Source organism: Pseudophryne corroboree, chromosome 9 (genome assembly GCF_028390025.1).
Source record: "Pseudophryne corroboree isolate aPseCor3 chromosome 9, aPseCor3.hap2, whole genome shotgun sequence".
NCBI lineage: Eukaryota > Metazoa > Chordata > Amphibia > Anura > Myobatrachidae > Pseudophryne > Pseudophryne corroboree.
In genome coordinates this window covers 255357138-255381689 of record NC_086452.1, presented here as the reverse complement: position 1 = coordinate 255381689, position 24552 = coordinate 255357138, and the positions used below count along the sequence as shown (strand labels likewise).

Genomic DNA, 24552 nt, shown 5'->3' with positions numbered 1-24552 from the left:
GGGCTCCGCAGGAGATAGGGCACTTTAAGAAAGCTTTGGACTCTGGGTGTGCACTGGCTCATCCCTCTATGCCCCTCCTCCAGACCTCAGTTAGGGAAACTGTGCCCAGAGGAGATGGACAGTACGAGGAAGGATTTTTGTAAATCTAAGGGCGAGATTCATACCAGCCACACCAATCACACCGTATAACTTGTGATAAACTTACCCAGTTATCAGTATGAACAACAACATAGCCACGGTACCACCGAAAACTATAACATAACCCTTATGTAAGCAATAACTATATACAAGTCTTGCAGAAGAAGTCCGCACTTGGGACGGGCGCCCAGCATCCTCTACGGACTACGAGAAATAGATTTACCGGTAAGTAAAATCTTATTTTCTCTAACGTCCTAGAGGATGCTGGGGACTCCGTAAGGACCATGGGGATTATACCAAAGCTCCCAAATGGGCGGGAGAGTGCGGATGACTCTGCAGCACCGATTGAGCAAACAGGAGGTCCTCCTCAGCCAGGGTATCAGACTTATAGAACTTTGCAAAGGTGTTTGTCCCCGACCAAGTAGCTGCTCGGCACAACTGTAATGCCGAGACCCCTCGGGCAGCCGCCCAAGAAGAGCCCACTTTTCTAGTGCAGTGGGCCTTAACCGATTTCGATAACGGCAATCCTGCCGTAGAATGCGCCTGCTGAATCGTGTTACAGATCCAGCGAGCAATAGTCTGCTTTGAAGCAGGAGCGCCAACCTTGTTGGCCGCACACAGAACGAACAAAGCTTCAGTCTCCCTGATTCTAGCCGTTCTGGTCACATAAATCTGCAAAGCCCTGACTACATCCAGGGACTCGGAATCCTCCAAGTCCCGTGTAGCCACAGGCACGACAATAGGTTGGTTCATATGAAAAGAGGAGACCACTTTTGGCAGAAAGTGAGGGCGAGTCCAAAACTCTGCCCTATCCACGTGAAAAACCAAGTATGGGCTTTTATGTGATAAAGCCGCCAATTCGGAAAACACGTCTTGCCGAAGCTAACGCCAACAACATGACCACTTTCTACGTGAGGTATTTCAACTCCACAGTTTTGAGTGTTTTAAACCAAGGTGACTTGAGGAACCGTAACACCACGTTAAGATCCCAAGGTGCCACCGGAGGCACAAAAGGAGGCTGAATATGCAGCACTCCCTTCACAAACGTCTGTACTTCAGGAATAGAGGCCAATTCTCTTTGAAAGAAAATGGATAAGGCCGAAATCTGGACCTTTATGGACCCTAATTTTAGGCCCAAAGTCACTCCTGTTTGAAGGAAGTGGAGTAGACGGCCCAAATGGAACTCCTCCGAAGGAGCGGCTCTGGCCTCACACCAAGAAACATATTTCCGCCATGTACGGTGATGTTTTAACGTCACGTCTTTCCTAGCCTTGATCAGGGTAGGAATGACCTCCTCCGGTATCCCTTTTTCCGCTAGGATCCGGCGTTCAACCGCCATGCCGTCAAACGCAGCCGCGGTAAGTCTTGGAACAGACAGGGCCCCTGCCGCAGCAGGTCCTGCCTTAGAGGAAGAGGCCACGGATCCCCTGCGAGCAACTCTTGCTGCTCCGGATACCAAGTCCTCCGTGGCCAATCTGGAACAATGAGTTTTGTTCTGACCCTGCTTCTTCGTATTATTCTCAACACCTTCGGTATGAGAGGAAGAGGAGGAAACACATAGACCGATCTGAACACCCAAGGTGTCACCAGAGCGTCTACCGCTACCGCCTGAGGGTCCCTTGACCTGGCGCAATACCGCTTTAGCTTTTTGTTGAGACGGGATGCCATCATGTCGATTTGAGGCAGTCCCCAACAATCCGTGATCTGTGCGAAGACTTCTTGATGAAGTCTCCACTCTCCCGGATGCAGGTCGTGCCTGCTGAGGAAGTCCACCTCCCAGTTGTCCACCCCTGGGATGAACACCGCTGACAGCGCGCTTACATGGCCTTCCGTCAAGCGTAGAATCCTGGTCTCTTCTGCCATGGCCATTCTGCTCCTTGTTCCGCCTTGGCGGTTTATATGAGCCACTGCCGTGACATTGTCTGACTGAATCAGAACCGGTTTTATCCGAAGCAATTCCTCCGCTTGACGCAGGGCGTTGTATATGGCCCTCAACTCCAGGACGTTGATGTGGAGACAAGACTCTAGGCTTGACCAGAGACCTTGGAAATTTCTTCCCAGTGTCACTGCTCCCCAGCCTCGGAGGCTTGCGTCCGTGGTCACCAGGACCCAGTCCTGAATGCCGAACCTGCGACCTTCTAGTAGGTGAGCACTGTTCAGCCACCACAGGAGAGATACCCTGGTCCTGGGAGACAGTGTGATCTTTTGATGCATTTGTAGATGGGACCCGGACCACTTGTCCAAAAGGTCCCATTGAAAGGTCCTCGCAAGTAACCTGCCGAAAGGGATGGCCTCGTAGGAAGCCACCATCTTCCCCAGGACCCGCGTGCAATGATGCACTGAAACCTTTTTTGGTTTTAATAGGTTCCTGACCATGGCTATGAGTTCCTGAACCTTTTCGATCGGAAGAAAAACCTTTTTCTGGTCTGTGTCTAGAATCAGGCCCAAAAAGGTCAGACGTGTTGTAGGGACTAGCTGGGACAAATTGAGCTGGGTATATTGAGAATCCAGCCGTGTAACTGCAACGTCTTCACGGACAGAGACACGCTGTCCAGCAACCTCTCCCAAGATCTCGCCTTTATGAGGAGATCGTCCAAGTATGGGATAATTGTGACCCCCTGCCTGCGCAGGAGCACCATCATTTCTGCCATTACCTTGGTGAAAATTCTCGGGGCCGTGGAAAGCCCAAACGGCAACGTCTGAAATTGGTAGTGACAGTCCTGCACTGCAAATCTCAGGAACGCCTGATGTGGGGGGAATATCGGAACATGAAGGTACATGAAGGCGATGACCGCCCTGAGTGATTCCATTTTGAACTTGAACCTCTTCAAGTACAGGTTCAGAGATTTCAGGTTTAAAATGGGTCTGACCGAACCGTCCGGTTTCGGGACCACAAACAGGGTTGAGTAACATCCCTCTCCTTGCTGGAGATGAGGAACTGTGACAATCACCTGTTGAGTATACAATTTTTGGATTGCTGTCAACACTAGCTCCTTCTCTGTCGGGGAAGCCAGCAGAGCCGATTTGAAAAATCGGCGAGGAGGCAAGTCTTCGAATTCCAGCCTGTATCCCTGGGAAACAATCTCTAATGCCCAGGGATCCACCTGCGAGTGAACCCAGACGTGGCTGAAAAATCGAAGACGAGCCCCCACCAGATCTGCCTCCCCCCGGAAAGCCCCAGCGTCATGCGGTGGACTTTGCCGACGCGGGGGAGGACTTCTGCTCTTGGGAACTAGCTGTGTGCAGCTTTTTTCCCCTGCCTTTCCCTCTGGCAACAAAGGATGATCCACGTACCTTCTTGTTTTTATTGGAACGAAAGGACTGCATTTGATAATGAGGTTTCCATTTTTGTATGTTGCGGGGGGACATAAGGTAAGAAATTTGACTTACCAGCCGTAGCCGTAGAGACAAAATCCGAGAGGCCGTCTCCAAACAACTCCACCCCCTTGTAAGGCAAGGACTCCATATGCCGCTTTGAATCGGCATCTCCCGTCCACTGTCGGGTCCACAAGAGCCGCCTAGCAGAAATAGCCATAGCATTTATTCTGGAGCTTAATAAACAAATGTCTCTCTGAGCATCCCTCATATACAAGGCAGCATCTCTGATATGCTCTATGGTCATTTGAATGGCGTCCCTATCTAAGGTGTCAATTTCCGTAGATAAGGAATCTGCCCATGCTACAACCGCACTACAAACCCAGGCCGACGCCATAGCCGGTCGAGCAATAGTACCGGAATGATTGTAAATGTGTTTTAAGGTAATTTCCTGCCTGCGATCAGCAGGTTCCTTGAGGGAAGCCGTATCCTGAGAAGGCAGTGCCACCTTTTTGGACAAACGTGTCAGCGCCTTGTCAACTTTTGGCGAAGATTCCCAGCGTATCCTATCAGTTTGTGGACAAGGATACGCCATGAGAATCCTTTTGGGAACTTGTGGTCTCCTATCCGGAGATTCCCAAGCCTTTTCGCACAAGTCACTTAATTCAAATGAGGATGGGAAAGTGACTTCAGGCTTTTTCCCTTTATACATGTGTACCCTCGTGTCAGGGACAGGGGGTTCCTCAGTAATATGCAAAACCTCTTTAATGGCCATAATCATGTACCGTATACCCTTAGCCACCTTTGGCTGTAATTTTGCATCTTCATAGTCGACACTAGAGTCAGTATCTGTGTCGGTATCTGTGTCATCGATCTGGGATATGGTGCGCTTCTGAGACCCCGAAGGACCTGGCGCCCCAGGGACAAGCATGGACTGGCTACCTGACTTATCCCTAGCTTCTGCTTTGTCTAATCTTTTATGCAATAGATTGACATTTGCATTCAAGACATTCAGCATATCCACCCATTCCGGTGTCGGCGTTGGGCGACCTGACATTCAAGCACTCCCCCTCCACATTAAGCGAGCATTCCTCGTCAAACATGTCGACACACGCGTACCGACACTCTTCACACACACACACACACACACACACACACACACACACACACACACACACACACACAGAACCCCTTTCCTGAAGACAGTATCCCTGTCAAGGCCCTTTGGAGAGACAGAGAGAGAGTAAGCCAGCACACACCCCAGCGCAATAACCCTGGAGACCAACACAAATTGTTTTTCCCCAGCAGCGCTGTATAATATGTAAACTGCCAATTATGTGCCCCCCCTCTCTTTTAAGCACCCTTTCACCGTGTGTAAGCAGGGGAGAGTCCGGGGAGCTTCCTCTCAGCAGTGCTGTGGAGAGAAAATGGCGCTGTTGAGTGCTAAGGGAGAAGCCCCGCCCCCTCGGCTGCGGGCTTCTGTCCCGCTCAAACTTAGTGAAATATGGCGGGGGCTCTTTTATATACATGTACAGAGCCCACCTGTACATGTATATATTCTTTATGCCATGCAGAGGTTTATATTGCCGCCCAGGGCGCCCCCCCCTGCGCCCTGCACCCTTACAGTGACCGGAGTATGTGAGGTGTATGGGAGCAATGACGCACAGCTGCAGTGCTGTGCGTTACCTCAGTGAAGCTGAAGGCTTCTGCCGCCTGACGACTTCTGTCTTCTAGCTCTGTGAGGAGAACGGCGGCGCGGCTCCGGGGGTGGACGCCCAGTAAGAACCTGCGTTCACCCCCTCTGGAGCTAATGGTGTCCAGTAGCCGAGGAAGCAGAGCCTATATTTGACAAGAAGGTCTGCTCCTCTCTCCTCAGTCCCACGATGCAGGGAGCCTGTTGCCAGCAGTGCTCCCTGTGAAAAAGCAAAATGTAGAAAGAAAAAATCCAAACAAAAATGCTTCTAGGCAGAGAACTCTGGAGAGCTCTCTGCAGTGCACCTATCTTGCTCTGGGTACAGTGTAAAACTGAGGTCTGGAGGAGGGGCATAGAGGGAGGAGCCAGTGCACACCCAGAGTCCAAAGCTTTCTTAAAGTGCCCTATCTCCTGCAGAGCCCGTCTATTCCCCATGGTCCTTACGGAGTACCCAGCATCCTCTAGGATGTTAGAGAAATTATTTTGCACGTCCTCAACTTGCACAATTGTAGCTGCGATCGCCATAGCGTCCGTCAACGAATGAGGCCAGATATTAATAATGCTGTAAAGGCTCTATGTGATAGGTCCCAATGACATTATATTTGATGTTTTAGAAATCATTAAACACTTGAGACCCTGTGCAAATCTCTAATAATAAGGGACGCCCACATGTGGTTCATTGTGGCTGTAGGAATAATGGGCCACTTTCAGAGACGGATGCAGTGCAGCTTCTGCGTCTTTGGATTCCCCACTCCCAAGTGGTGACAGACTACGGCTTAGCGGGCACTGTGTGCAACAATGCAGGACCCGTTCTGCACATGCACAGAACAGGTACTGTGCATGCACAGGTGCCCCAGATGGGAGTTGGACGCAAACTAGAATTCGAGAAACCACATCAGCTTCTGGCATGTGATATATTTTGACCAATAGGAAGAAATTTTGACTTTTTTCGATTTTCTAGGTGATATTATGTTCGATTTTGAAAAGTAATTCCTGAATCGAACACAAAAACACTAGTCAAAATCGAACAACATTGAATCTGATTTTGAAATCGAATGCAATAAAAGTAAATGTGGGTTTTAATGAGTGAAAAAGAAGTTCAATTTCAGTCAATTTAAATCGAAAATAAAGTTGAACCCAAAACTGAACATTAGTAAATATTTCCCCAGGAGGCAGATACCCCCTTCCCCAACCGGCCCCTGCTCAAAGGCCTCTAGAATTGTTGGGCCCTGGGCATCTGCCTAGTGTGCCGATATGTTAAGGTGGCAGTGTTTCCCATCTCCAGTACACAACTGAAATAATTATTTCCAGCTGTGCATCTTTTAAAATGCGTCAGCCATTAATGAATACACCTGTGCACCGCCTAGGAGATATGTAAAACAAGAACTGTTAGGGGTCCCTGAGAAATACATTTGGGAAACACTGGGGTAACTGTTTGTAAGCTACTCTACTGTTTTTAACAGCTTTGCTATGTATGGCGAGTGGAAGTCAGAAGGATTGTGAGACCCCACTTTCACGGTCTGCATTCACAATGGAAAACAAGATCAATCAAGCATTCGCCTACTGCTCCATGGAGAAACTGCTCAGAAGCAAAAGGATTCAACACTAATACAATCAAATTAGTATTTTACAACCTGCAATAAATATGATAAGCATAGTAAAATTAGAACAGCTTTACAGTAAACTGCAGCTTGGTTTAGACAGTAAGTTATACATTTCAAATATCTTTCATTGTTTTACTATACATATGTGGTTGGCACAAAGATGATTTATCAGTGCAGCAATGCTTTTAATAATACAACTTGTTCTTAACATACCAAAATTAAGAAGAATTCAATACATTAACTTGCCTTCCGTAAAGCATTTTGGCTCTCCTTTGAAATTTCTGGAGATGTAATAAGAAATACACCAACAAGCTGCAGACCACCAGGAAGCATCCGGCTTACCTAAAAGATATTTTTGAGCCTCACATTACAGGTATTTGAGGAAATCAATTATGCAACATAAATATAGTCTTGCATAAAATATTTGCTTGGAGTTAGCCATGAGTTGGAAGCTAAATAATGTAAATAATAATAAAAAAATCTATGAGTCGGACATAAAACGGTCAACCATCAGTTTATATATTCACTGTCTATAGCAAAAATGGAAAAGAACACCATTAGAGAGCACAATGGGCATAATTCAGATGCGGTTGCAAAGTGGCTATTGCATGCAAATCAGTCAATATTTTCTTACTATGCATGCACGGCAGTGCGCACGCGCAGCAATTGAATTGCTATAGCAGTTGTAACAAGGAATTAGTTGCAGAGTGAGTGACAGGAAGACAGCGTTTGGGGGGTGTTGATTATTAGATCTACACTAAAAAGGTCTACAGTCAATAGGTCGACCACTAATGGTAGACATGAGTTAGGTCGACAGGGTCAAACATGACATGGAATAGGTAGACAGTAGAAAATGTCGATAGGGTCAAAAGGTTGACATGGAATAGGTAGAAAGTAGAAAATGTCAACATGGTCAAAAGGTCGACATAAAAAATGTACACAAAATTTTTATGGTTTTTTTGGGGTGTTTTGTCACTTTTCTGTCATAAACAAGCCCCAATTTTGTACCGCTCCGCTCACCATGCTTCGGGCAAGGCACCTCGTTTTGCTACTTGGCACAGGTTACTATTTTCACTTGTAGTCCACGTGGATGGTAAAGTATGAAAAAGTAAAAAAACAAAAACACATGCGTAGACCACGGTCATGTCGACCTTTTGAACTGCCTTTTGCATGTCTCCCTTTTGACCCAGTCACCCTTTTAACCCTGTTGTTCTAATGTATGTCGACCATTAGTGGTTGACCTTTTGACTGTATACTTTTTTAGTGTAGACTGGATACCGTTTGGGGGTAGTAATGTGGAGTGGTTGGGTAAATGCAGGCATGTCATGGCTGTGCATCCATAAATTAGCAGGTAAGAGGTTACTGGAGAGCTCTCTGCATCCTGGGAGAGCAGCTGAGCCTACTACAGAGGCACTCACTCTGTGAAATGTTCCGATTTGTGGTGATGGTACCGATGTATCAGCACTTATATGCTGTTGGATGGAAGTGATGCGACTGCAGTGGGCGTCCATATTGCTCAGATTAGCTTCTGCCCATATTAGCATTTGGGGACACATGTAATGACACCCGAGTTCACCAGCTGTGCAGGATGCTGACAAAACTCAGACTTTTTTTTAAAGGGGCAATGGTTTTGCCTTGTAAATGAACGCCCCTTTAAAAAAATGTCAGAGTTCGGCCGGTATCCTGCACAGCCGCTAAACTTGGTGTCATTACATCCGGCCCATATTCGTCAAAAGATAGCAACAGAAAAGAACAACCACATCTGAATCAGGCCCAATGACAGTAATCCATTTTCACTTAAGTAAAACATAGGTAGTGTTCACAAGGACTGAAAGGAACTGTGACCTGTTATATCTGTAAAAACAAAAATACCATGCAAGTACTGTATAATGTAAACTGTAAAGCTGTAATTGTTTCCTTGGTTATAACTAATATATCTTGAGGTAAAAAAATAAATTGAACGAAAGCTTTTTTTCCCCATTTAACGTCAGGTACAGATGCTTCCTCATACTTCTAGCCTCAATATAACATGCAGCACAAGACGCCTGGCGTGAGTGAGCCGCCAGGTCCTGTGCATCTTTGCTAACGTAAAGTTTTTTTTGCCGAAAATGCATTTTATTCGCAAAGCAATGTAACTAGGATGCGTGGGGAGACTGTGCTAATTAATTTGATATATGATTTATTTGTATACTGTGTGTGACTATCTGTATACGAAACAGAACGGAACTTGTATTGGAAAAAAGCTGCGGCTGCTATATTGTAGAACTTTGTATGCAGATTGAGACTCAGTCGCACACAGATATACAAGTGTCATTAATCAAATGAATCAACACAGTCTCGCATTTGCGTTGCGACTAAGGCGCATTTTTGGCAAAAAAGATGCTCAAGTGGCACTCTGAGTCTGAAAGAATGCCACTTAATGTCAGCTATTTAAAGGCGATATCTAAAAACTCAACCTTGTAATGTGAACGTACCTGAGAAGCATGGACAGAGACCCATTCCTCATCAATTTCATCCAGTTTGCACAGACCAGCCTTCTTTTCAGGTCCTTTACATTGATCTTCTTTTGTAGGCGTTTGAACAGCCAGAAGAATATAATCCCTTTGCAAGGAGCACTAAAAATAAATCATTTAAGAAGTAACACAACAGTTATTGCAATCAGTGATTCCCACTACCAGTTATAGATATTCACACATACAAAACAATATATTCTGCTGTTAACAAACATTGTACAGTATGTGTTAGAAGGTCAGAGTAGAAAAGCTATCTGTAAATCCTTGCATACCAAGACTTGACTAGATAAGATACTGGTTAGTTGAGTTCTGTTTGGTGAAATGTTCTAGATGGGTTGACCTTGTATGAAATACACACTGAATTTCAGGTTTTTTTATTTTATTTTACCATGTAAAGCTTAGCTGTACTCCTGCTGCCATCTTCTGTCATACAGAATAAATAAGATTTTACTTACCGATAAATCTATTTCTCGTAGTCCGTAGTGGATGCTGGGACTCCGTAAGGACCATGGGGAATAGCGGCTCCGCAGGAGACAGGGCACAAAATAAAAGCTTAAGGATCAGGTGGTGTGCACTGGCTCCTCCCCCTATGACCCTCCTCCAAGCCTCAGTTAGGATACTGTGCCCGGACGAGCGTACATAATAAGGAAGGATATTGAATCCCGGGTAAGACTCATACCAGCCACACCAATCACACCGTACAACTTGTGATCTGAACCCAGTTAACAGTATGATAAACGCAAAGGAGCCTCTGAAAAGATGGCTCACAACAATAATAACCCGAATCTTTGTAACAATAACTATATACAAGTATTGCAGACAATCCGCACTAGGGATGGGCGCCCAGCATCCACTACGGACTACGAGAAATAGATTTATCGGTAAGTAAAATCTTATTTTCTCTGACGTCCTAGTGGATGCTGGGACTCCGTAAGGACCATGGGGATTATACCAAAGCTCCCAAACGGGCGGGAGAGTGCGGATGACTCTGCAGCACCGAATGAGAGAACTCCAGGTCCTCCTCAGCCAGGGTATCAAATTTGTAGAATTTAGCAAACGTGTTTGCCCCTGACCAAGTAGCTGCTCGGCAAAGTTGTAAAGCCGAGACCCCTCGGGCAGCCGCCCAAGATGAGCCCACTTTCCTTGTGGAATGGGCTTTTACTGATTTTGGCTGTGGCAATCCTGCCACAGAATGTGCAAGCTGAATTGTACTACAAATCCAACGAGCAATCGTCTGCTTAGAAGCAGGAGCACCCAGCTTGTTGGGTGCATACAGGATAAACAGCGAGTCAGATTTTCTGACTCCAGCCGTCCTGGAAACATATATTTTCAAGGCCCTGACAACGTCAAGCAACTTAGAGTCCTCTAAGTCCCTGGTAGCCGCAGGTACCACAATAGGTTGGTTCATGTGAAATGCAGAAACCACCTTAGGTAGAAATTGAGGACGAGTCCTCAATTCCGCCCCGTCAGAATGAAAAATTAAGTAAGGGCTTTTATATGATAAAGCCACCAATTCTGACACACGCCTGGCTGAAGCCAAGGCTAACAGCATCGACACCTTCCATGTGAGATATTTTAAGTCCACAGTGGAAAGCGGTTCAAACCAATGTGACTTTAGAAAACTCAACACCACATTGAGATCCCAAGGTGCCACTGGAGGCACAAAAGGAGGCTGTATGTGCAGCACCCCTTTTACAAATGTCTGAACTTCAGGTACTGAAGCCAGTTCTTTCTGGAAGAAAATCGACAGGGCCGAAATTTGAACCTTAATGGACCCTAATTTTAGGCCCATAGACAGTCCTGTTTGCAGGAAATGAAGGAAACGACCCAGTTGAAATTCCTCTGTAGGGGCCTTCTTGGCCTCACACCACGCAACATATTTACGCCAAATGCGGTGATAATGTTTTGCGGTTACGTCCTTCCTGGCTTTGACCAGAGTAGGGATGACTTCTTCTGGAATGCCTTTTTCCCTCAGGATCCGGCGTTCAACCGCCATGCCGTCAAACGCAGCCGCGGTAAGTCCTGGAACAGACAAGGCCCCTGCAGTAGCAGGTCCTTTCTTAGAGGTAGAGGCCACGGTTCGTCCGTGAGCATCTCTTGAAGTTCCGGGTACCAAGTCCGTCTTGGCCAATCCGGAACCACGAGTATAGTTCTTACTCCTCTCCTTCTTATGATTCTCAGTACTTTTGGTATGAGAGGCAGAGGAGGGAACACATACACTGACTGGTACACCCACGGCGTTACCAGAGCGTCCACTGCTATTGCCTGAGGGTCCCTTGACCTGGCGCAATATCTGTCCAGTTTTTTGTTTAGACGTGACGCCATCATGTCCACCTTTGGTTTTTCCCAACGGTTTACAATCAGGTGGAAGACTTCTGGGTGAAGTCCCCACTCTCCCGGGTGAAGGTCATGTCTGCTGAGGAAGTCTGCTTCCCAGTTGTCCACTCCCGGAATGAATACTGCTGACAGTGCTATCACATGATTTTCCGCCCAGCGAAGAATCCTTGCAGCTTCTGCCATTGCCCTCCTGCTTCTCGTGCCGCCCTGTCTGTTTACGTGGGCGACTGACGTGATGTTATCCGATTGGATCAACACCGCCTGACCCTGAAGCAGAGGTTTTGCTTGACTTAGGGCATTGTAAATGGCCCTTAGTTCCAGAATGTTTATATGAAGAGACGTTTCCAAGCTTGACCACAGGCCCTGGAAATTCCTTCCCTGTGTGACTGCTCCCCAGCCTCTAAGGCTGGCATCCGTGGTTACCAGGATCCAATCCTGAATGCCAAATCTGCGGCCCTCTAGTAGATGAGCACTCTGCAGCCACCACAGGAGAGACACCCTTGTCCTTGGCGACAGGGTTATCCGCTGATGCATCTGCAGATGCGATCCGGACCATTTGTCCAGTAGATCCCACTGAAATGTTCTTGCATGGAATCTTCCGAATGGAATCGCTTCGTAAGAAGCCACCATTTTCCCCAGGACCCTCGTGCACTGATGCACTGAGACCTGTCCTGGTTTTAGGAGGTTCCTGACTAGCTCGGATAACTCCCTGGCCTTCTCCTCCGGGAGAAACACCTTCTTCTGGACTGTGTCCAGAATCATTCCTAGGAACAGTAGACGTGTCGTTGGAATCAGCTGCAATTTTGGAATATTTAGAATCCACCCGTGCTGACGTAACACTACCTGAGATAGTGCTACTCCGACTTCTAACTGTTCCCTGGATCTTGCCCTTATCAGGAGATCGTCCAAGTAAGGGATAATTAAAATGCCTTTTCTTCGTAGAAGAATCATCATTTCGGCCATTACCTTGGTAAAGACCCGAGGTGCCGTGGACAATCCAAACGGCAGCGTCTGAAACTGATAATGACAGTTTTGTACTACAACCTGAGGTACCCTTGGTGAGAAGGGTATATCGGGACGTGGAGATAAGCATCTTTGATGTCCAGAGACACCATATAGTCCCCTTCTTCCAGGTTTGCTATCACTGCTCTGAGTGACTCCATCTTGAATTTGAACCTTTTTATGTAAGTGTTCAAGGATTTCAGATTTAAAATTGGTCTCACCGAGCCGTCCGGCTTCGGTACCACAAACAGCGTGGAATAATACCCCTTTTCTTGTTGCAGGAGGGGTACCTTGATTATCACCTGCTGGGAATACAGCTTGTGAATGGCTTCCAAAACTGCCTCCCTGTCGGAGGGAGACTTTGGTAAAGCAGACTTCAGGAAACGACGAGGGGGAAACGCCTCGAATTCCAGTTTGTACCCCTGCGATACTACCTGTAGAATCCAGAGATCCACTTGCGAGTGAGCCCACTGCGCGTTGAAATTCTTGAGACGGGCCCCCACCATATCTGAGTCTGCTTGTAAAGCCCCAGCGTCATGCTGAAGACTTGGCAGAAGCAGGGGAGGGCTTCTGCTCCTGTGAAGCGGCTGCATGGTGCAGTCTCTTTCCTCTTCCTCTGCCCCGGGGCAGAAAAGAATGGCCTTTTGCTCGCTTGTACTTATGGGAACGAAAGGACTGAGTTTGAAAAGACGGTGTCTTTTTCTGCTGATGTGGAGTGACCTGGGGTAAAAAGGTGGATTTTCCAGCCGTTGCCGTGGCCACCAGGTCCGATAGACCAGCCCCAAATAACTCCTCCCCTTTATACGGCAATACTTCCATGTGCCGTTTGGAATCCGCATCCCCTGACCACTGTCGCGTCCATAACGCTCTTCTGGCAGAGATGGACATAGCACTTACTCTTGATGCCAGGGTGCAAATATCCCTCTGTGCATCACGCATATATAGTAATGCATCCTTTAAATGTTCTATAGTTAACAAAATATTGTCCCTATCCAGGGTATCAATATTCTCGGTCAGGGAATCCGACCATGCGACTCCAGCACTGCACATCCAGGCTGAGGCGATTGCTGGTCGCAATATAACACCAGTATGTGTGTATATACTTTTTAGGATATTTTCCAGCCTTCTATCAGCTGGTTCTTTGAGGGTAGCCGTATCAGGAGACGGTAACGCTACTTGTTTTGATAAACGTGTGAGCGCCTTATCTACCCTAGGGGGTGTTTCCCAACGCGCCCTAACCTCTGGCGGGAAAGGATATAATGCTAATAATTTTTTAGAAATTAGCTGTTTTTTATCGGGGGAAACCCACGCTTTTTCACACACCTCATTTATTTCCTCTGACTCAGGAAAAAATATTGGTAGTTTTTTCTCACCCCACATAATACCCTTCTTTGTGGTACTTGTAGTGTCAGAAAGGTTCAATGCCTCTTTCATTGTCGTGATCATGTAACGTGTGGCCCTACTGGACATTACGTTTGTCTCGTCACCGTCGACACTAGACTCAGTATCTGTGTCAGGGTCTGTGTCGACCCACTGAGGTAACGGGCGTTTTAGCGCCCCTGACGGTGTCTGAGACGCCTGGATAGGCACTAATTGATTTGCCGGCTGTCTCATGTCGTCAACAGTTTTTTGCAAATTGCTGACATTATCACTTAATTGTTTAAATACAATCATCCAGTCAGGTGTCGACTCCCTAGGGGGTGACATCACCAACACAGGCAACTGCTCCGCCTCCACATCATTTTCCTCCTCATACATGTCGACACACGCGTACCGACACACAGCACACACACCGGGAATGCTCTGATAGAGGACAGGACCCCACTTAGCCCTTTGGAGAGACAGAGGGAGAGTCTGCCAGCACACACCCAGCGCTATATATATATACAGGGATAACCTTATATAAGTGTTACTCCCTTATAGCTGCTGTTAATATATTTATTTGCTGCCAAACGTGCCCCCCCTTCTCTTTTTTACCCTGATTCTGAAGCAGGACTGCAGGGGAGAGTCAGGGAGCCGTCCTTCCAGCGGAGCTGTGAGGGAAAATGGCGCTTGTGTGCTGAGGAGATAGGCTCCGCCCCTTCACGACGTCCTTATCTCCCGCTTTTTTGTGTAAAATGGCAGGGGATTAAAATACATCCATATAGCCCAGGAGCTATATGTGATGTATTCTGTTTTGCCACCTAAGGTATTCTGTTATATTGCGTCTCAGGGCGCTCCCCCCCCAGCGCCCTGCACCCTCAGTGACCGGAGTGTGAAGTGTGCTGAGAGCAATGGCGCACAGCTGCGGTGCTGTGCGCTACCTTAGTCTGAAGACAGGATGTCTTCTGCCGCCGATTTCACCGGACCTCTTCGTCTCTTCTGGCTCTGTAAGGGGGACGGCGGCGCGGCTCCGGTGACCCATCCAGGCTGAACCTGTGATCGTCCCTCTGGAGCTAGTGTCCAGTAGCCTAAGAAACCCGATCCACTCTGCACTCAGGTGAGTCCGTTTCTTCTCCCCTTAGTCCCACGATGCAGTGAGCCTGTTGTCAGCAGGACTCACTGAAAATAAAAAACCTAACTAAACTTTTATTCTAAGCAGCTCAGGAGAGCCACCTAGATTGCACCCTTCTCGGCCGGGCACAAAAATCTAACTGAGGCTTGGAGGAGGGTCATAGGGGGAGGAGCCAGTGCACACCACCTGATCCTTAAGCTTTTATTTTGTGCCCTGTCTCCTGCGGAGCCGCTATTCCCCATGGTCCTTACGGAGTCCCAGCATCCACTAGGACGTCAGAGAAATAAAAATAGTGTCAAGCCATTGCACTCCCAGAACCAACTGAGGAAATCCAGGTCCACTACTGACTTCACCCATTCATCCTTTCTGCCTCTCTCCAAACAAACCTATTTTAAATCTCCACCCTGTCCAACCATCACCACTGCTTCTTTGCCACTGTCAGTTCAATTATCTGTCCTCCTTCACCATCTGTCCTCTTCTCATTCACCACTCAAGGATTTGCAAATTACTTAAGAGGCAAATCTGACCATTCAACATATCAACCTACGCTACCACCACCCACCTTCTCTTCTTTCAGTTCTTAGTTTTATCCTTCCTGTACCTGATTCATAAATCCTCGCTCTACATTCTTCCTTCCACAACCTGCACCTTCAACTCAGTTCCCTTAACACTCCTCCGCTTGATCTCCTTACTGCTTACCTGAAACTTCTGCACCTCTTTATCCTTTTCCTATCCACCGTGTCTTCTCCATTTTCTAACATGCACTTATCTTCCCTATTCTCAAGAACTCTCTCTTGACCCTTCCTCTCCAGCTACTGCCCAATCTCCTTGCTCCTCTTTCCTTCCAAAAAATATGTAGTCTAACTTCCAACTGTTCTTACCAAAATGGATACTGACTTTTAGCTAAGCCAAAAGCTATTTGTAAATGCACACATAAACCAAGATTCTTGATGGTGTCAAATTAATGCAAGATTGCAGATAGCAGAAATGATATATAATATAAATGCTGGCAGGAACTGAGGTGTAATGGTAACTGCAGACAGGTGAGATTGCAGGCTGAAGTCCAGGAGGAAATGCTGGCAAGTACTGTAGTATACAGATGTGTCCTCATACATCCTTGCTGCAGTAGCGCCAAACAACTCCTCTCTGCGTGCCAGGTCAGCTACTTTGCAAGGCAAGGACGCTATAGCCCTCCTAGACTTTTATCATGAATCCCCAGCAACAACAAGACCCTCTAACTTAATTCCAATGCAGCTGTACAGCTGTGAGAAGCGGAAACAGCAAGAAAGCATCCCGGCTGCTTAGTAACAGCAGGGATCAGAATCCAGCACGACCGCCCCGGTTGCCAAGCAACGTCTGTGATGGAGCGGACAGTGTGAGCCGTCCTGGCTACAGCAGTGGCTCATAATACCCTCTTTCCTTTCCTGTGTGCTTAACGGCCTCTCTGCCATGTCCACTTGGATGTCTCAACACTCCCTCAAATGTAACATGCTCAAATATGTGCTGATCTTTCATCCTGTTAATAACTTCTCCTTCACCACTCCCCATCTGACTATATTGTATAACACAACTTTGTACATAATAGGTTTCATTGAAATTTTTTCAGTGGACTAAATGTCCTAGTTTCTTCTAGAAATGGTGTACTGAATGCTACATGTATCATCTTTTGGCTACATATATACAACGAATATCTGCACAATTTAGGCTATCTATATACTAACTCTCTCTGCACATGTTATATCTGCCTCCCCTGCAGTGCACATGGTTTTGCCCAGTTGCTATCAAAAATCCTGCTGCGATCAACTTGGAATTACCCCCATGATTAAGACAAAGTTATAGAAACTTACCTTTGTCTATTTTACCCTCTTATTTAGGATACTCATTTTTTAATTGCGGTCTGCTTTACTTACTTGTCCTATGATAAGTCCAGTCACATACGACTTCTTTTGTTGAATAATTTTTGCTAAATACTTTTCAACTGCTTCATCAACATAATAACTTCTCCCCATAATTAAAATGTTTCCTCCTGTATTGTGTAACAGATCTGCAAAATAAACAATATTTATTGTACACATTGCTAAAATGAGATAAAATAAGAATGGTACAAACAGTTGTTATAAAGGACTTCTTTTTTCATACTTTTATGAAGCACATCTTCAAATTCCTTTTTAGACATTTAATTTTGCTCTGTCTTCACCAACTGCTTTGTTGGAAGACCTACAGTACTTCAGAGGCATTGGTGAAAATTCAACCCCCAACATCGACATATTGTGCCATTCCAGAATGTCATATAGAGTCCATACTACCATAGCCCTAAAACATACTGATAATGTAATCAGCTACTTGCAAAACAGACATGTGCGTGTGTTAGGTCATTTACTGTTGAGCATCACTGGCTGCTTATACCCCTTGTGAAAGGGTCAATCTGGGAATTTGAGCCAGCATGGGGCCTGACACGGATAAACTGCAGTGTGAAAGGCGCAATGCCAGTTATTTGACCTGGGTTACGTATGAAAGTTGCTTATCAGACAGCTGGTAACTCATCCCGAGGCAGGAGGCAAGCGGCAGCACAGTAGGTGGCAGACACATGTCCAGTGTGAAAGGGATCAACAGGGGAATAACCCAGGTCCAAGTTGTGGTGTGAAAGGGATGTAACACGGCTTGAAACTGTGTTCAAAAACCCAGAACAGATATGGGATTTCAGTGTGAAAGGGTTATAAGTGTCTAATTGGTTTCTAAAGGTGCCCATACACTAGACGATATTATGAGCGATTTGGCCATTTCCGACGGATCGGAACTACAAATCGTTCATAATAGTGCAGATCGTTCAGTGTCTGTGAACGATAACGATGCGCGGTCCCGCTGGTTGTTGGTTGAAGCTTCTGATCTTCCCTGCTGCAGGGAAGATCTGAAGCTATCGTCAACGACAGTATGCTCCTGGATGTAGCCACTGCCAGATCTTAAGATATATGTTAAGATATATCTCATGTGTATTGTACTATATCAATTGCCCAGAAGTACTGGGGAGTTACTGAGGGAGTTCAAGGGAAATCGTTAACGAGATTGAATCGTTTACAGGTTGTCTAGTGTATGGGCACCTTAAGCCCCATCCCAACAAAACAGAGGACAATCAACCATAAATACACTGCAGTTTTCAAACTCTGTGCAGGCTTTTCTAATTAAAATTGTGTAAAATCACAAAAGTGTGTGTGGGATGGACCCCCAAATTGATCAGCTCTAGGCATTTAAGCCTTAGCTAGAAGATATAACTGGATTTTGGTACTTACCAGGTAAATCTTTTCCTCGGAATCTATAGGGGACACTGGGATGCTGGTTACATTGGGGGTATAGACGGGGTCCATGGAGCCGGTGCACTTTCAAATTTTACATGTGAGTTTGTCTGGCTCATCCCCTCTATGTCCCTCCCCACAACCCAGTTAAGAAAACTGTGCCCGAAGTGAGATGGAAACATATCGGAGAGGAGGAAAAGATAAGAATAGAGAAACATGAAAATATACGTAGTTACGGTAGACTTACCATCGATAACTCTATTTCTCCTAAGTCCACAGTATCCACAGGATATACATTTGGATATGAGGTAGCGACAGCACCAACGATCAAAAACTTTCGGCCTCCCAGAATGCAACGGGACAGTCCCCTATATCACCCGCCTCCTGGCTCAGGCAATTCAGCTCTTTTCCAAAGCTCAAGGCAGCAGCATCATAGAGAGACATAATCAGGCGAGAAGAACACACATACACACACTTCCGTACAAAAAGGAAGAGGTTAGTAGGTGTAAGGATCCTCAAATCAGGTGCGTCACGGTGGGATCCCTGTGGATACTGTGGACTTAAGAGAAATAGAGCTATCGACGGTAAGTCTCCCATAACTACGTATTTTTCCTGCAGGGTCCAAAGTAGTATCCACAGAATATACATTGGGATGTCCCAAAAAGCAAATTTAGTGGAGGGGACACTCCTGATTGGACAGGAGAACCCTTTGCCTGAATGCAGCGTCCTGAGAGGCAAAGGTATCAAAGGCATAATGTCTAATGAATGTGTTGATGGAAGACCATGTGGCTGCCTTACATATTTCAGCTGAAGTACCATGGTGTGCTGCTGAAGATGGACCTACTTTACGAGTAGAATGAGAAGACACTAGCCGGTATAGGGAGATCAGCCTCAGAGTAAGCTTCTGAGATAGTGATTCGAAGCCACCTCGCCAGTGTTTGCTTGTCCGCAGGACATCCTCTCTTGTGGAATCCATAGAGCACAAAAATCTGTCTTTCTGATGGCCCTGGTATGAGCTACGTAGATTCTTAAAGCCCAGACTACGTCCAATTATGCATCTCCCACTGAAAGGCACGGCTCTTGGAAAGCCGGCACTAAAATTTCTTTGTTAAGGTGGAACTTAGACAACACCTAAGGAAGATAACCAGATTTGGTTCTGAAAACCGCTCTATCTGGGTGAAAGATCAGAAAAGGAGGGTGACATAACAATGCCCCTAAATCTGTCACTCTTCTAGCTGAGGCAATAGCTAGTAAAAAGAGAAGCTTAGCTGTCAACCATTTAAAGATCCACTTGAGTCAGTCGTTCAAATGAAGCAACTTGCAGCACCTTAAGGACTATATCTAGATCCCAAGGAGCTGTAGGAGGAACAAAAGGCGGTTGGATGTGAAGTGCCCCTTGGAAAAAAGTGCAAACATCCTGCAGGTTGGCAATTTTCTTTTGAAACCAAACCGTTAATGCCGACACTTGTACTCTCAAGGAAGCCACACGGAGACCTTAATCCATTCCTGCCTGAAGGAATGCTACGACCCTAGAAACTCTAAAAGACCTAGGGTCCAGCTTCCTGGCACTGCACCACTGGATATATGCTTGCCATACCCGGTAATAAATGCTCTGAGCATTGTTTGAATTACCTGTGGTGAAAATCCTTTTGCTTTCAGCAGAGGCGGCCCTATCAAATATGAGGCCCTAGGCAAGATTTTGGCTGGTGCCCCCTAGCATCACTGCTAGTTCCGCCTCTGACCCTACACCCCTTTCCCCACACCATCACCCCTCACCCATAGCAGTCCTTATTTTGGTGTTCCTACTCCCTATATTTTAAATAGGAACAGTGCGCACATTCGGCTCACAGAGCGAAAAATAAGAATTTACTCACCGGTAATTCTATTTCTCGTAGTCCGTAGTGGATGCTGGGAACTCCGTAAGGACCATGGGGATAGCGGGCTCCGAAGGAGGCTGGGCACTCTAGAAAGATCTTAGACTACCTGGTGTGCACTGGCTCCTCCCACTATGACCCTCCTCCAAGCCTCAGTTAGGTACTGTGCCCGGACGAGCGTACACAATAAGGAAGGATTTTGAATCCCGGGTAAGACTCATACCAGCCACACCAATCACACCGTACAACTCGTGATATGAAACACAGTTAACAGTATGAAACAATAGAGCCTCTCAACAGATGGCTCAACAATAACCCGATTTAGTTAACCATAACTATGTACAAGTATTGCAGATAAACCGCACTTGGGATGGGCGCCCAGCATCCACTACGGACTACGAGAAATAGAATTACCGGTGAGTAAATTCTTATTTTCTCTAACGTCCTAGTGGATGCTGGGAACTCCGTAAGGACCATGGGGATTATACCAAAGCTCCCAAACGGGCGGGAGAGTGCGGATGACTCTGCAGCACTGAATGAGAGAACTCCAGGTCCTCCTCAGCCAGGGTATCAAATTTGTAGAATTTTTGCAAACGTGTTTGCCCCTGACCAAGTAGCTGCTCGGCAAAATTGTAAAGCCGAGACCTCTCGGGCAGCCGCCCAAGATGAGCCCACCTTCCTTGTGGAATGGGCATTGACAGATTTTGGCTGTGGCAGGCCTGCCACAGTATGTGCAAGCTGAATTGTACTACAAATCCAACGAGCAATAGTCTGCTTAGAAGCAGGAGCACCCAGCTTGTTAGGTGCATATAGGATAAACAGCGAGTCAGATTTTCTGACTCTAGCCGTTCTGGAAACATATATTTTCAGTGCCCTGACAACGTCTAGCAACTTGGAGTCCTCCAAGTCCCTAGTAGCCTAGGCACCACAATAGGCTGGTTCAGGTGAAACGCTGACACCACCTTTGGGAGAAACTGGGGACGAGTCCTCAATTCTGCCCTATCCATATGGAAAATCAAATAAGGGCTTTTACCAGACAAAGCCGCCAACTTTGATACTCGCCTGGCAGAAGCCAAGGCCAATAACATAACCACCTTCTACGTGAGATATTTCAGATCCACGGTTTTTAGTGGTTCAAACCAATGTGATTTTAAGAAACTCAACACCACGTTGAGATCCCAAGGTGCCACAGGAGGCACAAACGGGGGCTGACTCTGCAGCACTCCTTTTATAAATGTCTGAACTTCAGGTACTGAAGCTAGTTCTTTTTGAAAGAAAATCGACAGAGCCGAGATCCGTACCTTAATGGAACCCAATTTAAGGCCCATAGTCACTCCTGCTTGCAGGAAATGCAGAAATCGACCTAGTTGAAATTCCTCTGTTGGGGCCCTTTCGGCCTCACCCATGCAACATATTTTCGCCATATGCGGTGATAATGAGTTGCTGTAACCTCTTTCCTGGCTTTAGTAAGCGTAGGAATGACTTCCTCCGGAATGCCCTTTTCCTTCAGGATCCGGCGTTCAACCGCCATGCCGACAAACGCAGCCGCGGTAAGTCTTGGAACAGACAGGGCCCCTGCTGCCGCAGGTCCTGTCTGAGTGGCAGAGGCCATGGGTCCTCTGATATAAATTCTTGAAGTTCTGGGTACCAAGCTCTTCTTGGCCATCCACGAGTATCGTTCTTACTCCTCGCCTTCTTATTATTCTCAGTACCTTTGGTATGAGAGGCAGAGGGGAGAACACATAAACCGACTGGTACACCCACGGTGTTACCAGAGCGTCCATAGCTATCGCCTGAGGGTCCCTTGACCCGGTGCAATATCTTTTATAGCTTTTTGTTGAGGCGGGACGCCATCATGTCCACCTGTGGCCTTTCCCAATGGTGTACAATCCTATTGGAAGACTTCTGGAGGAAGTCCCCATTCTCCCGGGTGGAGGTCGTGTCTGTTGAGAAGATCTGCTTCCCAGTTGTCCACTCCGGGAATGAACACTGCTGACAGTGCTAACACATGATTTTCCGCCTATCGGAGAATCCTTGTGGCTTCTGCCATCGCCATCCTGCTTCTTGTGCCGCCCTGTTGGTTTACATGGGCGACTGCCGTGATGTTGTCTGATTGGATCAGTACCGGCTGGTTTTGAAGCAGAGGCCTTGCCGGCCTCAGGGCATTGTAAATGGCCCTCAGGTCCAGAATATTTATGTGTAGGGAAATAACCTGACTTGACCAAAGTCCCTGGAAATTTCTTCCCTGTGTGACTGCCTCCCAGCCTCAAAGGCTGGAATCCATGGTCACTAGGACCTAGTCCTGTATGCCGAACCTGCGGCCCTCTTGAAGATGGGCACTCTGCAGCCACCACAGTAGAGATACCCTGGTCCTTGGAGACAGGGTTATCAGCCTATGCATCGGAAGATGCGATCCGGACCACTTGTCCAACAGGTCCCTCTGAAAAGTTCTTGTATGGAACCTGCCTAATGGGATTGCTTCGTAGGAAGCTACCATTTTTCCCAGGACTCGCGTGCAATGATGCACCGCTACCTATTTTGGCTTCAGGAGGTCTCTGACTAGAGATGACAACTCCTTGGCTTTCTCCTCCGGGAGAAACACTATTTCTGGTTTATGTCCAGAACCATCCCCAGGAACAGTAGACGTGTCATAGGAACCAGCTGTGACTTTGGACTGTTTAGAATCCAACCATGCTGTTGTAGCACTTTCCAAAATAGTGCTACCCCGACTACCAACTGCTCCTTGGACCTCGCCCTTATAACGAGATTGTCCAAGTACGGGATAATTACAACTCCCTTTTTTTTTTTTTTTTTTTTTAAGGAGTATCAACATTTCGGCCATTACCTTGATAAAACACCCTCGGTGCCATGTACAGTCCAAACGGCAGTGTCTGGACTTGGTAATGGTAATCCTGTACCACAAATCTGAGGTACTCCTGGCGAGGATGGTAAATGGGGACATGCAGGTAAGCATCCTTGATGTCCCAGGATACCATGTAATCCCCCTCGTCCAGGCTTGGAATAACCGCCCTGAGCGATTCCATCTTGAACTTGAATTTTTGTGTTCAAGGATTTTAAATATAAAATGGGTCACACCGAACCATGCGGTTTCGGTACCCCAACCCGTGTGGAATAGTAACCCCGTCCTTGTTGAAGTAGGGGCACCTTGAGTATTACCTGCTGGGAATACCGCTTGTTAATTGCCTCTAGCACAGCCTCCCTGCCAGAGGGAGTTGTCAGCAAGGCATATTTTAGGAAACGGCTGGGGGGAGACATCTCGAATTCCAGCTTGTACCCCTGAAATACTACTTGAAAGAAACAGGGATCCACCTGTGAGCGAGCCCACTAATTGCTGAAATTTTTGAGACGGCCCCCCACCGTACCTGGCTACACCTGTGGAGCACCCGCGTCATGGTGTGGCCTCACAGGAGGCGGGGGAAGAATCTTGATTCTGGGAACAGGCTGACTGGTGCAGCTTTTTTCCCTCTACCCTTGTCTCTGTACAGAAAGGAAGCGCCATTTGACCCGCTTGCTTTTCTGAAGCCGAAAGGACTGTACCTTTGTCTGTGAGGAAACCTGAGGTAAAATTATTTCTTCCCAGCAGTTGCTGTGGATACGAGGTCCCAGAGACCATCCCCAAATAATTCCTCACCCTTATAAGGCTCTCTATGCGCTTTTTAAGTCAGCATCACCTGTCCAGTGACAGGTCTCTAATACCCTCCTGACAGAATGGACATTACATTTATTTTGGATGCCAGCCGGCAAAATATCCCTCTGTGCATCCCCCATATATAAGACGACGTCTTTAATATGTTTTTATGTTTTCCAACTAGTATCCCTGTTGGACAGGGTCACCGACCACGCTGCAGCAGCACTATCTGCAGGTCTCAGTCTAGTACCTGAGTGTGTAAATACAGACTTCAGGATAGCCTCCTGTTTTTTATCAACAGGTACCTATTAAAGTGGCCGTATCCTAAGACGCCAGTGCCACCTTTTTTGACAAACGTGTGAGCGCCTTATCCACCCTAGGGGATATCTCCCAGCGTAACTTATCCACCTGGCGGGAAAGGGTACGCCATCAGTAACTTTTTATAAATTACCAGTTTCTTAACGGGGGAACCCACGCTTTCACACACTTCATTTATTCATCTGATGGGGGAACAAAACACTGCCTGTTTTTTCTCCCCAAACCTAAAACCCATTTTTAGAGGTGCTTGGGTTAAAGTCAGAAATGTATAACACATTTTTTATTGCCGGGATCACGTCACGGATGTTCCTAGTGGATTGTGTAT

The 24552-nt window shown here is 46.8% G+C and overlaps 1 protein-coding gene across 8 annotated transcripts in view; it reads right to left on the bottom strand.

Annotated features, from left to right (window-relative positions):
- The window catches only part of ODR4 (odr-4 GPCR localization factor homolog), a 370494-nt gene that overhangs the window by 235915 nt on the left and 110027 nt on the right, over positions 1-24552 (bottom strand). For all 8 annotated transcript variants that reach the window (XM_063940235.1, XM_063940234.1, XM_063940236.1 and 5 more), the window contains exons 2-4: positions 17007-17140; positions 9225-9365; positions 6997-7092 (exon numbers count right to left, since the gene is read on the bottom strand). In XM_063940235.1, coding sequence (XP_063796305.1) covers positions 6997-7092; positions 9225-9365; positions 17007-17105 — 336 coding nt within the window. In that variant the 5' untranslated portion in view covers positions 17106-17140. The remainder of the gene's footprint in view (positions 1-6996; positions 7093-9224; positions 9366-17006; positions 17141-24552) is intronic.